The sequence below is a fragment of the Budorcas taxicolor genome, chromosome 20 (genome assembly GCF_023091745.1).
Source record: "Budorcas taxicolor isolate Tak-1 chromosome 20, Takin1.1, whole genome shotgun sequence".
NCBI lineage: Eukaryota > Metazoa > Chordata > Mammalia > Artiodactyla > Bovidae > Budorcas > Budorcas taxicolor.
The window spans coordinates 3,943,055-3,957,396 of NC_068929.1; the positions used below are offsets into that span (position 1 = coordinate 3,943,055).

Here is a 14,342-nt window from a genome sequence, read left to right on the forward strand (position 1 = left end):
CAGATGATAGAGGCAGTGGTTTGTTGACTTATCTTGTATTACTTTGTAACATGCTTTATCAGGAAATATAGAGTTAACAGTCTGTGTATTTGGGACTGAATAAAAGTAATTAAAAAGTTCTTGTGGTCATAAAAACCATGGCTATTGATCCTAAATATCACTATTTTAACCAACAGAGCAAGCTCAGGACTAGAAAATTATTTGCATCTAAGGTGCTTTCTTCTCAGAAAATGACTTTAGCTATTTTTATGGAAATAGTTATTTAAAAAAAAAACAAACATGCTGCTTAGAAAAATATTATCGAATCCAGTGACCAAGTGCAAATCCAAAAATTATAGATCACGTTTTATTTTTTCATGGCATCGAGTTCCTCATTTTAAAATGTTTATTATAGTAAGGCCAATTAAGAAACAGTAAACATTGAGAGGAGGGCCTTCCCTGTGGGACTTCCGGGTGGCTCAAGGGTAAAGAGTCCACCTGCAGTGCAGGAGACTCGGGTTTGATCCCTGGGTTGGGAAGATCCCCTGGAGAAGAGAAATGGCAACTCACTCCAGTATTCTTGCCTGGAAAATCCCAATCCATGGGGTTGCAAGAGTTGGACACAACTGGATGACTAAACAACAAGCAACCAACTTCCCTGGTGGTGCAGTGGATAAGAATCCACCTGCCAATGCAGGGGACTAGAGTTTGATCCCTGCTCTGGGAGGATCATTCTTTGGCATTGCCCTTCTTTGGGATTGGAATGAAAACTGACTTTTCCCAGTCCTATGTCCACTGCTGAGTTTTGTAAATTTGTTGACATATTGAGTGCAGCAGTTAAACAGCATCATCTTTTAGGATTTGAAATAGCTCAGCTGGAATTCCATCACCTCCACTAGCTTCCTTCATAGTAATGCTTCCTAAGGCCCACTTGACTTCACACTCCAGGATGTCTGGCTCTAGGTGAGTGATTATCAGGGTCATTAAGACTTTTCTTGTGAGTCTCTAGGAGGTCCCTCGTTTTTCTAGGCCCCCGGCTCGGGGTGCCTTCCTTCCCCATGGCGGGACACCTCGCTTCTGACTTCGCCTTCTCGCCGCTGCCGGGGGATGGAGGCGATGGACTGGGAGGGCCAGAGCCGGGCTGGGTTGATCCTCGGACCTGGATGAGCTTCCAAGGGCCTCCCGGTGGATCGGAGATAGTACAGGGGTTGGTGCCCGGCGCCGAGGTGTGGGGGCTTCCCCAGTGCCCCCCGCCCTATGACTTGTGCAGAGAGATGGCCTACTGTGCCCCGCAGGTTGGAGTGGGGCCGGTGCCCTCAGGCGGCCTGGAGAACCCTCAGCCCGAGGGCGAGGCGGGAGCCCGGGTAGAGAGCAACTCCGAGGGGCCCTCCCCGGACCCTTGTGCCGCCCCCGCAGGCGCCGCGAAGCTGGACAAGGAGAAGCTGGAGCCGAACCCTGAGGAGTCCCAGGACATCAAAGCTCTTCAGAAAGACCTTGAACAATTTGCCAAGGTCCTAAAGCAGAAGAGGATCACCCTAGGATATACTCAGGCCGATGTGGGGCTCACTCTGGGGGTTCTCTTTGGAAAGGTGTTCAGCCAAACGACTATCTGGCGTTTTGAGGCTTTGCAGCTCAGTTTCAAGAACATGTGTAAGCTGCGGCCCCTGCTGCAGAAGGTGGAGGAAGCTGACAACGAGAATCTGCAGGAGATATGCAAGGCAGAGACCCTTGTGCAGGCCCGAAAGAGAAAGCGGACGAGTATCGAGAACCGAGTGAGAGTCAACCTGGAGAGCATGTTCCTGCAGTGCCCGAAGCCCACCCTGCAGCAAACTAGCCACATCGCCCAGCAGCTCGGGCTGGAGAAGGACGTGGTCCGAGTGTGGTTCTGCAACCGTCGCCAGAAGGGCAAACGATCAAGCAGTGACTACTCCCAACGCGTGGATTTTGAGGCTGCGGGGGCTCCTCTGAAGCCAGGGCCCCATTTTGGTACCCCAGGCTACCGGGACCCTCATTTCACTACGCTGTACTCTTCGGTCCCATTTCCTGAGGGTGAGGCCTTTCCCTCGGTGTCTGTCACCGCTCTGGGTTCTCCTATGCGTTCAAACTGAGGTGCCTGCTCACCCCAGGAATTGGGGGCAGAGGAAGGGGAGAGCTAGAGAGAGGACCCTGGGGTTTGTACGAGGGCTTTGGGATTAAGTTTTTCATTCACTAAGAAAGGAATTGGGAACACAATGGGTGGGGGCAGGGAGTTTGGGGAAACTGGTTGGAGGGAAGGTGAAGTTCAATGATGCTCTTGACTTTAATCCTCACATCACTCATCACTTTGTTCTTAAATAAAAAAGCCTGGGACCTTAAAAAAAAAAAAAAAAGACTTTTCTTGTACAGTTCTTCTGTGCACTCTTGCCACTTCTTAATATCTTCTGTTTCTGTTAGGTCCATACCACTTCTGTTCTTCATTGTGCCCATCTTTACATGAAATGTTCCCCTGGTATCTCTGATTTTCTTGAACAGATGTCCAGTCTCTCTCATTCTATTATTTTCCTCTAAGTCTTTGCACTGTTCACTTAAGAAGCCTTTCTTATCTCTCCTTGCTATTCATTGGAACTGTGTATTCAGATGGTGTATCTTTTCTTTTCTCCCCTGCCTTTCGCTTCTCTTTTCTCAGCTATTTGTAAGTCCTCCTCAACCATTTGCCTTTTTGCATTTCTTTTCCTTGGGGATGGTTCTGATCACCACCTCCTATACAATGTTATGAATCTCCATCCATAGTTCTTCTGGCACTCAATCAGATCTAATCCCTTGAATCTATTTGTCACTTTCATTGTATAATCATAAAGAATTTGATTTAGGTCATACCTTAATTGTCCAATGGTTTTCCCTACTTTCTTCAACTAAAGTCTGAATTTTCAATAAGGAGTTCATGATCTGAGCCACAGGCAGCTCCCAGTCTTGTTTTTGCTGGTTGTATAGAGCTTCTCTATCCTTGGCTGCAAAGAATATAATCAATCTTCTTTCAGTATTGACCATCTGATGAAATTTCTTGACTAATGCTATGGCCTATACATGATCAACTTTTGCACATGTTCCATGTGTGCTTGAGAATAATGTCGCTCTCATTGCTGGGTGCAGAATTCAGCTTCACCCTGGTGGTCAAGCCTATATTTCGCTGATTTTGTTTTCTTCAACAAGCAGTACTTGAGAGAGGTGTTGAAATCTCCCAGCATGATGACAGTCTCATGTCTGAAAGTTTCATCACTTTTACACTTATCTTCTATTTATTTAGCCATTTAATTACTTGCATATATATTTTAAACTGTGATTGTCTTCTTGGTTCACTTTATGATTACATAATGAACTCACCCCCTCTGATGACTTTTATAACTACATAAGCTGAACCAAGAACTTCCAGATGTTCAAGCTGGATTTAGAAAAGGCAGAGGAACCAGAGATCAAACTGCAAACATCTATTGGATCATGTAAAAAGCAAGAGAATTCCAGAAAAACATCTACTTCTGCTTCATTGACTACGCTAAAGCCTTTGACTGTATGGATCACAACAGACTGTGGAAAATCCAGATTACCTGACCTGCCTCCTAAGAAATCTGTATGCAGGTCAAGAAGCGACAGTTAGAACTGGACATGCAACATGGACTGGCTCCAAATTGGGAAAGGAGTACATCAAGGCTGTATATTGTCACCTTGCCTATTTTACTTACATGCAGAGTACATCATGTGAAATGCCAGGCTGAATGAAGCACAAGCTGGAATCAAGATTGCCAGGAGAAATATCAATAACCTCAGATATACAGATGACACCACCCTTATGGCAGAAAGCAATGAGAAACTAAAGAGCCTCTTGATGATAGTGAAAGAGGACCAAGAAAAATCTGCATTAAAACTCAACATTCAAAAAACGAAGATCATGGCATCTGGTCGCGTCACTTCCCATCTATTTGCCATCTATTTACTTTCTTGGGCTCCAAAATCACTGCAAACGGTGACTGCACGCATGAAATTAAAAGACGCTTGCTTCTTGGAAGAAAAACTATGACAAAACTAGACAGCATATTAAAAAGCAGAGACATTACTTTGCCAACAAAGGACAGACTAGTCAAAGCTATGGTTTTTCCAGCAATCATGTATGGATGTGAGTTGGACCATAAAGACAGCTGAGCGCTCAAATATTGATGCTTTTGAACTGTGGTGTTGGAGACGACTCTTGAGAATGCAAGATCAAACCAGTCAATTGTAAAGAAAATCAGTCCTGAATATTCATTGGAAGGTCTGATGACCTTCCAATGAGCTTCCACTGTAGCTGAAGCTCCAATACTTTGGCTGCCTGGTGTGAAGAACTGACTCATTGGAAAAGACCCTGATGCTGGGAAAGATTGAAGGCGGGAGGAGAAGGGGATGACAGAGGATGAGATGGTTGGATGGCATCACCGACTCGATGGACATGAGCTTCCACAAGCTCCAGGAATTGAAGGACTGGGTAGCCTGGAGTGCTGCAGTCTATGAGGTCACAAGTCAGATATGACTGAGCACCTGAATTGAAATGACTGAAGCTTTCTTTCTCAGACAGTAAAGCGTCCGCCTGCTATGCGGGAGACCTGGGTTCTATTCCTGGGTCGGGAAGATCCTCTGGAGAAGGAAACAGCAATTCACTCCAGCACTCTTGCCTGGAAAATCCCATGGACGGAGGAGCCTGATAGGCTACAGTCCATGGGGTCGCAGAGTTGGACACGACTAAGCAACTTCACTTTCACATTTTTTTTTTTTTACCCTTTTGATTTCAAACTGTCCAGATACTTTTACTAACATCTTTTACAAAACTTAGTTTTTGGTGGTGTTGTTTTTTTTTTTTTTGCAGCACCCCATAACTTACAGGATTTTAGTTCCCTGACCAATGGTCAAACCACACACTCTACAGTGAAGTGCACAGCCCTAACCACTGGGGTCTGCCAAGGAATTCTCGCTATTGTTTTGGTTTCAAACCCAATCAATTTCCTTTAATTGGCAAACTTAGTCTGCTTATATTTGTTCATGGAGATATTTGTATTTTATCTGTGATTTTTCTAGTGTACTTAAATACTTTTTCTATTTTGGTTTCTCTTTCTTGTTTGGATATTATAACCCAATTATTTAAAATTTTTATTTGTATAAAATTCTGCTCCTTGCCCAACAGAAAGAGGATTTAAAAAAAAAAAAAAAAAAGGCACTGTAATGGGATGAGAGTTAAGTTTTGGTTCTGCCAGTTACCTGTATGTGACATAGGACAATTTGACTTCTCTGGGCTTTGCTACTGCTGCTAAGTCGCTTTAGTCATGTCTGACTCTGTGCGACCCCATAGACGGCAGCCCACTAGGCTCCTCTGTCCCTGGGATTCTCCAGGTAAGAACACTCGAGTGGGTTGCCATTTCCTTCTCCAGTGCATGAAAGTGCAAAGTGAAAGTGAAGTCACTCAGTCATGTCCAACTCTTAGGGACCCCATGGACTACAGCCTACCAGGCTCCTCTGCCCATGGGATTTTCCAGGCAAGAGTACTGGAGTGAGGTGCCATTGCCTTCTCTCTGCGCTTTATTCATCCCCATAAAATCGTGAGCTTAAACCAAGTCTGAAAGTCCTCCTAGCTCTTGGATTCTCTATGCCCAAACTCGGCTCTTGGTGTATGAAACATTCTAGGACATCTCTAATCTGAATTTTGGTTTTAGACTGCTTTAAAAAAAAAAATTTTCCAGCTTTATTAAGCTGTATCTAAGATGCAAGATAGCCTTCACAGCACTGGGAAGATTTCAGATTAAAGTAGCATTATGGAAGAAACCCATGAAAACACAGTAATGAGTTTTCTTAAGTGTCCAGAATTGGCTGAACTATAAATTTCATTAAGAGTCAGGAGAGGGAATAGGATATGTTGATATAAGTGTGAGTGGTTATTAGTGTTATTTTTTTCTAAAACCCATTAGGAACATTTGTGATTCATGGCAAAGGCTCAAAATATCTACCTTAACAGGAGTTTGGAAGTTGATTCCAATCCTCATGGATGACTTTGAGTGGTTCAAAACTTCAAGGGGGGTGGGGTGGGGGAGGAAGTAACTGCCAATGTGTATAAACACGATGTGTGGAAGCAAGAGAAACAGAAGTGGACCCTGAAGATGGGACTAAATCACTAAAATGTTAATGCAGAGTTGCTTCTTATGGATGAGGAAAAAGTGATGTCCTTAGATGGAATCTATTCCTGGTGAAGATTATTCAAACCACAACAAAGCATTCAGAATTATTACCTAAACTTAGTTGATAAAGCAGTGGCGGGGCTTGATAAGACTGATTCCAACTTTAAAAGAAGTTTCAAAGTAGGCTTCCCTGATACTTCAGTTGGTAAAGAATCCACCTGCACAGTAGGAGATTCTGGTTTGATTCCTGTGTCAGGAAGATCCACTGGAGAAGAGATAGGCTAGCATTTTTCAGCAATAAAGTATTCTAAAATTAAGGTATTCACATTTTTTTTACATAATGCTATCGCACACTGCACTGGGGAAACACAATTCATGTAACTGCTGTGTTGCAGTTGCCTGGAAAGAACTTAAACTATCTCTGAGGTCTGCCTGTAGTAGCTCTAGCAAGCCTTTAGAGGTGGGAGGAATGGAGGGCTGGGAAATGAAACTAAGGGTACATACTGTACAAGCCCACTCACATGACAGCTGTAGAGAAAATAGGCTGAACCTAGCAGCAAAGCAGATCAGCGGCTGGCAGGCGATGGGTGGGAAAGGGACTGCCTAGAACAGAGGCCAAGAGAACTCTGTGGAATGATGGAAGTATCTTGGAGGGGTGGTTACGTGAGTATATAACTTATCATGTTCACCTAAGTGTACAAAGTGAAGTATTACTGTACTTCAGGAACTTCCCTGGTGGTCCAGGGAAGACTCTGTGTTCTAAATGGGGGAAGCCCAGTTGTAATCCCTGGTCAGGGAACCAGATCCCACATGTTGTAACTAAAGATCCCACATGCTGGTACAACCGAATAAATAAACATTTATATACACACATACATATTGTACTTAAAACCATACTTCAATAATTTTGATTACAAAAAAGAGGTCAAAAACTAAACAAAAATCAGTAGAAGTAGTTACAAATTCACTGAAATAAATTTTTTGAGGTATTAAACAGTTGTCCTGAAAACCTGAAGAGGTGTCTAGGAAATCTGAAAACACAGGGGATCAGGACTCTTTATTAAAACTGTTAAAATACAGGAGTCAGGTTTTCTAAGTTTATTTTAGAAAACAAAACTTTAAAACTCCCGTAACCAGAAGCATAGCAATATTTTAAAAGTTTATAAAGCTTTTACATTATCAAGACTTTTAGGTGCAGAAAAATTAACCATATTCAATACACAATACAAGCCTTTAAAGAACATGTCAACAGAAAAGAGATGTCTTCCTTTCAAAACGTATACAGCTATACATATAAAAGCCAACATAAGGCCTTTCTTTCCCTCCTGGAATAAATTTATTTTGAATGAAACACTTAAAACTATGTATGTAGCCTTCAACTACAGATGACCTTTGTAGTTGATTTCAGTTAAAACCTTGTATTTAATTGAAGTAGAAATGTGGGAGTAAAATACCTAAAATAAAGAAACAAAAAGATAACATGGTAAATAACTTAGAGAATTTATTTGCAAAGTAGGAAATAAAAAGCATGATTTTAACATTTATTTAGAATATGAACAAAACTAGAAAAAGTTAAACTACTGAAAAGAAGGTAGAGTACTTAAGTTAGCTTAATGGCCAATTAATACAACAAGCAAAACCCAAGTTTCCTTCATGCAGATAAAACTTAAGGAAAAGAAAAAGGGAATGTTTATAGAACAGATCACAACAAATATTTTTAAAATTTACATAAACTGTACATAAATGAAAAAATAAATTAGATGATTTACAAGAAATGTCTTATAGGTTACAATAGGCTATAACTTAGTTAATTATGAATAAAATTTGTAGCACATCATACATTTTTACATCACAGGTTCAGTGTTAGAATAATTTCAACATAACAGGTTAGACTTGGGGAGAACAATGCAGTAGACAGAATAAGGCAACTGAAATGGAAATGGCTTGTATAAGTAAAATTAAACATATTCTAGGTATGATTTCACTCTGTAAGTGAACAGAATTAAGATAAGTGCCATTCAACTTCAGTTAAAGTCAAATCACTATATCACCTCACTTTAGTTCAAATAAAAAGTCAGAGTACACAATCTATTTTTTAAAAATGACAAAACATCTTCACCTGACTTACATCCATATTCCATTAATTATATTTGGGACAAGGAGACCAGAATATGATGTTAGGTCTACATAGTTATCTCTTGTTTCTGAATGTAAACTAAAAAGGGCGCCTCAGGAAAAGGTAGCAGACTTCAAAACGGCTTAAAGCCTGTGCTGACTACCTGCTTTGCTAGGTATGAGACCCATGATGCAGACACGGTGTACAGCTAAAATAGTCTCAGACGGTCTGCGTTACTGATGTGCATTCCACAAATTATACAAAGCTGAAATGTTTCCTCTGAAAGGTACCGAAAACTGTAAGCACTGCAATGTATGAAAGATGTTAAGAAATAGAAAAAAAGAAAAACAGCAATATCTTGAAACTTAGTTGCATATTTATACAATTCAAAATCTTGAATTTTAACTTTATTCATGCCTTTGAAAAATACATTCCTCATTAATTTTTTAAACACAAAATTACTGGCAGCTACAGCAAAAAAAAAAAAAAGACTGGAAATGTAAAAGGAGAGATAATCTCTTGACTACAGAACGAGCCAGAATGTTAAGACTTAGGGGTTTTTCTTAAGGAAAAAAAAAATTGACTTCCTCTCAAACACACCATTCGGTACCGACTGTAGTACCTGAAGTCCCAAAATCAACTCACTGCTACATTTATTAAGCTGGAAATGTCAGATACATGTCCAGTCTGATTACTCTCAGGTAATCATATTTGATGTAGATAACTATAATCCATGATATTTCAACTCACAGATAATTAACATTGTATTTTATAAATCCCACTATGAATTGTGTTTGACAAAAGCAATAAATAATTCTAGGAGGGGTTTATCCCACATCTGCATCCACTCACAAAGATCAAAATTCTGGTGGCTCAGATGGTAAAGAATCTGCCTACAATGCAGGAGACTTGGGTTTGATCCCTGGGTTGGGAAGGTCCTCTGGAAAAGGGAACAGCCCATTCCAGTATGAATCCCATGGACAGAGAGGAGCCTAGTGGGCTATAGTCCAGGGGGTCGACACTAAAGAAAAGGATTACTGAAGAAAATCCCAAACGTATCTAACATTCAAACATCCATAAATTTAGTGGTATGTTTCTTTTTGTACAATGTAAAAGTTCTAATAATGCCCATATAATTTTGAAGTTATAGCACAATAAAATCCCAGATAGCTTTACAGATTAAAGCACACACATACACACACATTTATATATATATATAAACCCTTGATAGTACTTTAAGGTGTATCTATTACTTGGCCATTACAGGCAATAACAGAACTAATACCATTCTATTGGTGAGAATCCAAAAGTTAGTATCTCTTAACAGATACAAATAAAATGAACTTTATAAAACATAGCTGAACAATCTCAAATGCTGTCATCTCAAATGCTTCTATGAATGGAGCAACTATCTATCCTTCTCAGGATCCTGATGATCATCCAGTCATTCCCCAGTGTTAACATATCAAACCCTCATTTCACAAATAAAATAACATTCAAAGAAGTTACATCAGTGCCTGGGTGCTATTTCTAACACAATGCCAAGTTATGATCCCATACCCACTGAAGACACAAGACAGATAATGCATTTAAACTTTTTGGAAGTGGAAATCACTGAAAATTTTTATGTGTCTGACGTGTACCCCAATATTCATCACAGCATAATAGCCAGGGCATGGGAGCAACCTAGATGTCCATCAGCAGACGAACGGATAAGAAAGCTGTGGTACATATACACAATGGAGTATTACTCAGCCATTAAAAATAACACATTTGAATCAGTTCTAATGAGGTGGATGAAACTGGAGCCAATTATACAGAGTGAAGTAAGCCAGAAAAACACGAATACAGTGTATTAACACATATATATGCAATTTAGAAGGATGGTAACGATGACTCTATACGCGAGACAGCAAAAGAGACAGAGATGTAAAGAACAGACTTTTGGACTCTGTGGGAGAAGGCGAGGGTGGGATGATTTGAGAGAACAGCATTTAAACATGTATATTACCATACGTGAAATAGATTGCCAGTCCAGGTTCGATGCATGAGACAGGTTGCTCAGGGATGGTGCACTGGGATGACCCCGAGGGATGGGATGGGGAGGGAGGTGGGTTCAGGATGGGAACACATGTACAACCATGGTGGATTCATATCAGTGTATGGCAAAACTACCATAATATTGTAAAGTAATTAGCCTCCAATTAAAATAAATTTTTAAAAAATTATATGTCTGAAAAGATGGGGTAGTTTACTTTTCATGGAACCATTATTTTCAATAGGTTATTAAAATATCTTTTAAAAAATTACTCAGTTTTTGAAGCCTTTGCTAATCCTTTACTAGGCTCAGTAGAAACATTAAGCAACTGTCTCAAATACTGAAAACAGGCAGTAATATAGATAAAGCACATTACTTTCTGAGATTATTATCTCATGACAGAAACAAAGTTGGCTAAATTCCTTCCATATCAGAATAAAACACCTTAATCAACCTTATTGGGAAAATAGGACATTAGAGACATTTCATGACAAATCAGGTTAAAATTAAGGTCAAAAGTATTATTACAAAAATGCAGTACATTTCTAATACTTTGCTTATACATACCATAAAACACATAAGTTAAATACAAAATAGCACATACTCATTTTTCTAGCGGTTATCCCTTATAGGCTTTTCACGGCTTTTAGAGGAGAAGTTTCTAAGCCACTCAAATGCAACAGACTAAAAAGCGTCAAGTGCTCGACAGGAAAAAGAGCAAGATGCCAAGACTCTGCATACGACCAGCAGGGTGGCTATGGAGGACATTTGGAAACTGCTGCCTCACTGAGCTTTCCACCCAGGGATGTGATCTTAGAAATCAAGGCAAGATGTGGTGGACTGCTCTTAGAAGGCAAGAGTACCGCTGAACACAGAAGAAACCTCTTCCCTTTAAGCTACATAGTTTTTCTTACAGAAATGGTCTTTTAGGAACTGGTAGTTAAAGTACTTAAAGTACAACAAACACATCTGCACACAAAGGTAAAAAACTCAGGAATCTTTATAAAGTCTAGCATTTGGCAAACAATCTGAACCTCCAGAAGGACTGTCAAGACACCACATATATCACTGGCGATGGCACTAACTTTATCTAAACTAACATTTCACCTATTTAAACTACAGCAGCTGAGTAGAGGACACCCATGTGCAGAAACAAGGAGGTCTACAAGTACGCTGTCTTGGGAGAAGTTAGGGTGTAGACGCGAAGGCCATTAATTCTCCAAGTCTAGTTCAAAAGTAATCTTCTGTGGGAAGGGATGGTGGTAGTGGTGGTGGAAGGTTCAAGACCTTGTGCTCTCTACCCAGCCCCAAAACAAACTGACAGTGTTCCCTGCATTTGAAAATATTACTGCCGGGGCTTAAAAATGAAAATCAAATACAAAACTTATGAACCTGATTCTCTTTGTGTGTATGGAACTCAATGAATTAAAAGAGTCTGTTTTTAGTTCTTTAGAATTGGCTTCTCAAAGTTCAGTTAGACAAGATGTGGGGGGTGGCAGGGGAAAGGGGGAGTTAAAGACATTGGAATCATCACATTTACTTCAGTGAAGGAAATACACATTTTGACAGACTGATGAGGATGGTCAGCATGTGTCTTGGGTAATTTTATTAGTATCATTAGAAGAATGATACATACTATATAAGATGGCAGGATACAATGTAAGATAATTTTTGGAATGGTCAGAAATACAGCCTGAGTAAAATAAACTAGGCCAAACAAGGTACTTCTTTTCCCTCTTTTTGTTTTTTAAAAATTAGGTTCCCATATTCATAGTTTTAAGAGCTAGTTCCAGAAACTACACTAGTACAGTAAGCACTACTCAAATGTGGTTACTGAAAACCTGAAACAGGTTAAACTGAGTTGAGCTCTAAGTGTGAAGTATATGCTGACTTTGAAGACTAAGTAGCAACAAGCCTTTAAAAAACTCAAGATAACTTTTTAAATGTATTACATGTTGAAATGGTAACATACACTGCATTAAATAAAAACATGTAATTTAAAAGAATTTCATCTGTTTATTTTTTAAATGTGTCTACTAGACATTGATTTCTCATATTGATTTCTATTAGCACTGTTCAAGTACTTAGGAGCTCTGAGGCATTAAGTTGACTGGGATTAGAACCAAACCTATCTACCACTGTATGCTTACAAGCATTTTCTCGGGATTGTAATAAAAAACTGGAACCTTGGCAGCCTTCATCACAACTCATGTTCTTATTAGAAATACTTATTAGTTATTCCAGTCATTCTAGACTGTACAAGAGAAAAGCCAAGTCGTTCACTTTATATGAATTTTAGCAGGCAGAGCTTCAGGTTCAAGACAAAAAGTATGAATCATAGTCCCAAATTAACCAAAGTACTGATCAAATTAAATTTTATATACTTTTACCATTTCACTTCCTTTTTAAAGACAGCCCCAAACCTGTAACTGCTAACATACAGTTTGTCAAAAGTGTAAAACTTAAAGCTATCATTTAAAAGCAAAATCTTTTGTACAAATGCCCAAATCACAAAATTCTAAAATAAACAGATAGCTTTTGGCTGAAATATCTAGTCACAAAATGGAAACATTTAAGTAGAAAATGTTTAATCATTGTAATTTTCAAAATGACCACTGACTGAAATGAATTCAAAGTTCTAAATATTCTAAATTCTAAAAAATGACCTTCACATGCTTTCCCCTCTGAACGTTAGTATTATTCATATGTTCATGTCTACAGAGAAAGAAAAACTGAATTTTAAGTATTTGAGCACAAAACTTGAGAAATATCTTTATCAAGCAGCTCTTGAGAGTCAACTGAAAATTGTTCTTTATGGAGCAAACTGTACTGTAGACACTAGAACACTTCTTCCTTTCTGTAAACAAGTTTTAAGCTCTTCAGAGTACACCCAGATTTTCAAAATACATCCAGATTACATCCAGATGTAATTTAAGGAAGTGAATTATTTTTTCCCAATTTCCCCAAGTCTTTCAACTACCTAAAATCATCACTAACAGTCTCAAAAAACTTCGTTGAACTATTATTGGATCTCCAAAATGTTACTGCAAAAGTAAACATCTGAAAAAATTTATAACATTATTTTAAAATGGCTTCAAAATACAGAATTCCAAGGCAAACGGATATACACATTTTGGAACTATAATGTTTTTATTACCAGAATATACAATGATCCTTTCATAATTCTGCAATACTGCCTCAGATTCCCACAGTTTCAAAACCACTGTCCTTTAGATTTCCATAACATCCATTTAGAATAAATGATTTTGTTGCTGCTCATAAAAGAAGACAGTCTGTAGCTTTGATGCTTCAGACATAATTAAACAGAAATCGCTAACTCTGGGCCTAAGATAGATGTGGTGTAGAAAGAGCACAGAACCCTATCAATACACATAAACTACACCCCATTTGAAGCATCCTGGGACCTCAAGGAACAGGTTTTCAAGTAAGTAATTAAGCCACCAATTAAAAAAACATTTTTAAATGTACTGATAAACATGTAAATGTACTGATAATCAAAATACAAAAAATGCAGTATCCCCAATTATGTGGTGATTTCCTAGGGTTCACTCTGAAATTCCGGGTGATGTTTAACAACAGTATTTCAATTAAATTATGACATTTGAAAGAGGTTATACTTCTGGGGGTAGATTACATAAACATGCTTTTTGGGAGAAGATATGCTTGGAAAATAATAATGAATAATTAATATTTCCTTAACTTTTCTAAAATCACAGAAAAACGATCATCTTTAATTGCCATTTCAATAAGTTTCCACACAGGGTATGTTACTATCCATGTATTAGTAACCAAAACACACACAGAACAGACTTGTAACAAATATTCAGAATCAATTATTTTCATGAGTGAAACATCTCTGAGACTTTAAGATTCATGTTTGAACATACAGTACTGCAATGCTGGCTACATAAAATAAATAGAAAGTCTTTTTGAGAGGAAGCTCAATCATCAGAGGCTGTATTGCATTTAAGGATTTAACACTGTCTATATACAGAAAAAAAAGCAATCCAATTAGAAA

General features: G+C 38.9%; 1 protein-coding gene across 1 annotated transcript; it reads left to right on the top strand.

The window, feature by feature from the left end:
* The first annotated feature begins 1,037 nt into the window (after positions 1-1,037).
* On the top strand, positions 1,038-2,087 carry LOC128066203 (POU domain, class 5, transcription factor 1-like). The gene has a single exon (XM_052659299.1). It carries the CDS (start codon positions 1,038-1,040, stop codon positions 2,085-2,087), a length of 1,050 nt encoding a protein of 349 aa, XP_052515259.1.
* Positions 2,088-14,342: the final 12,255 nt, after the last annotated feature.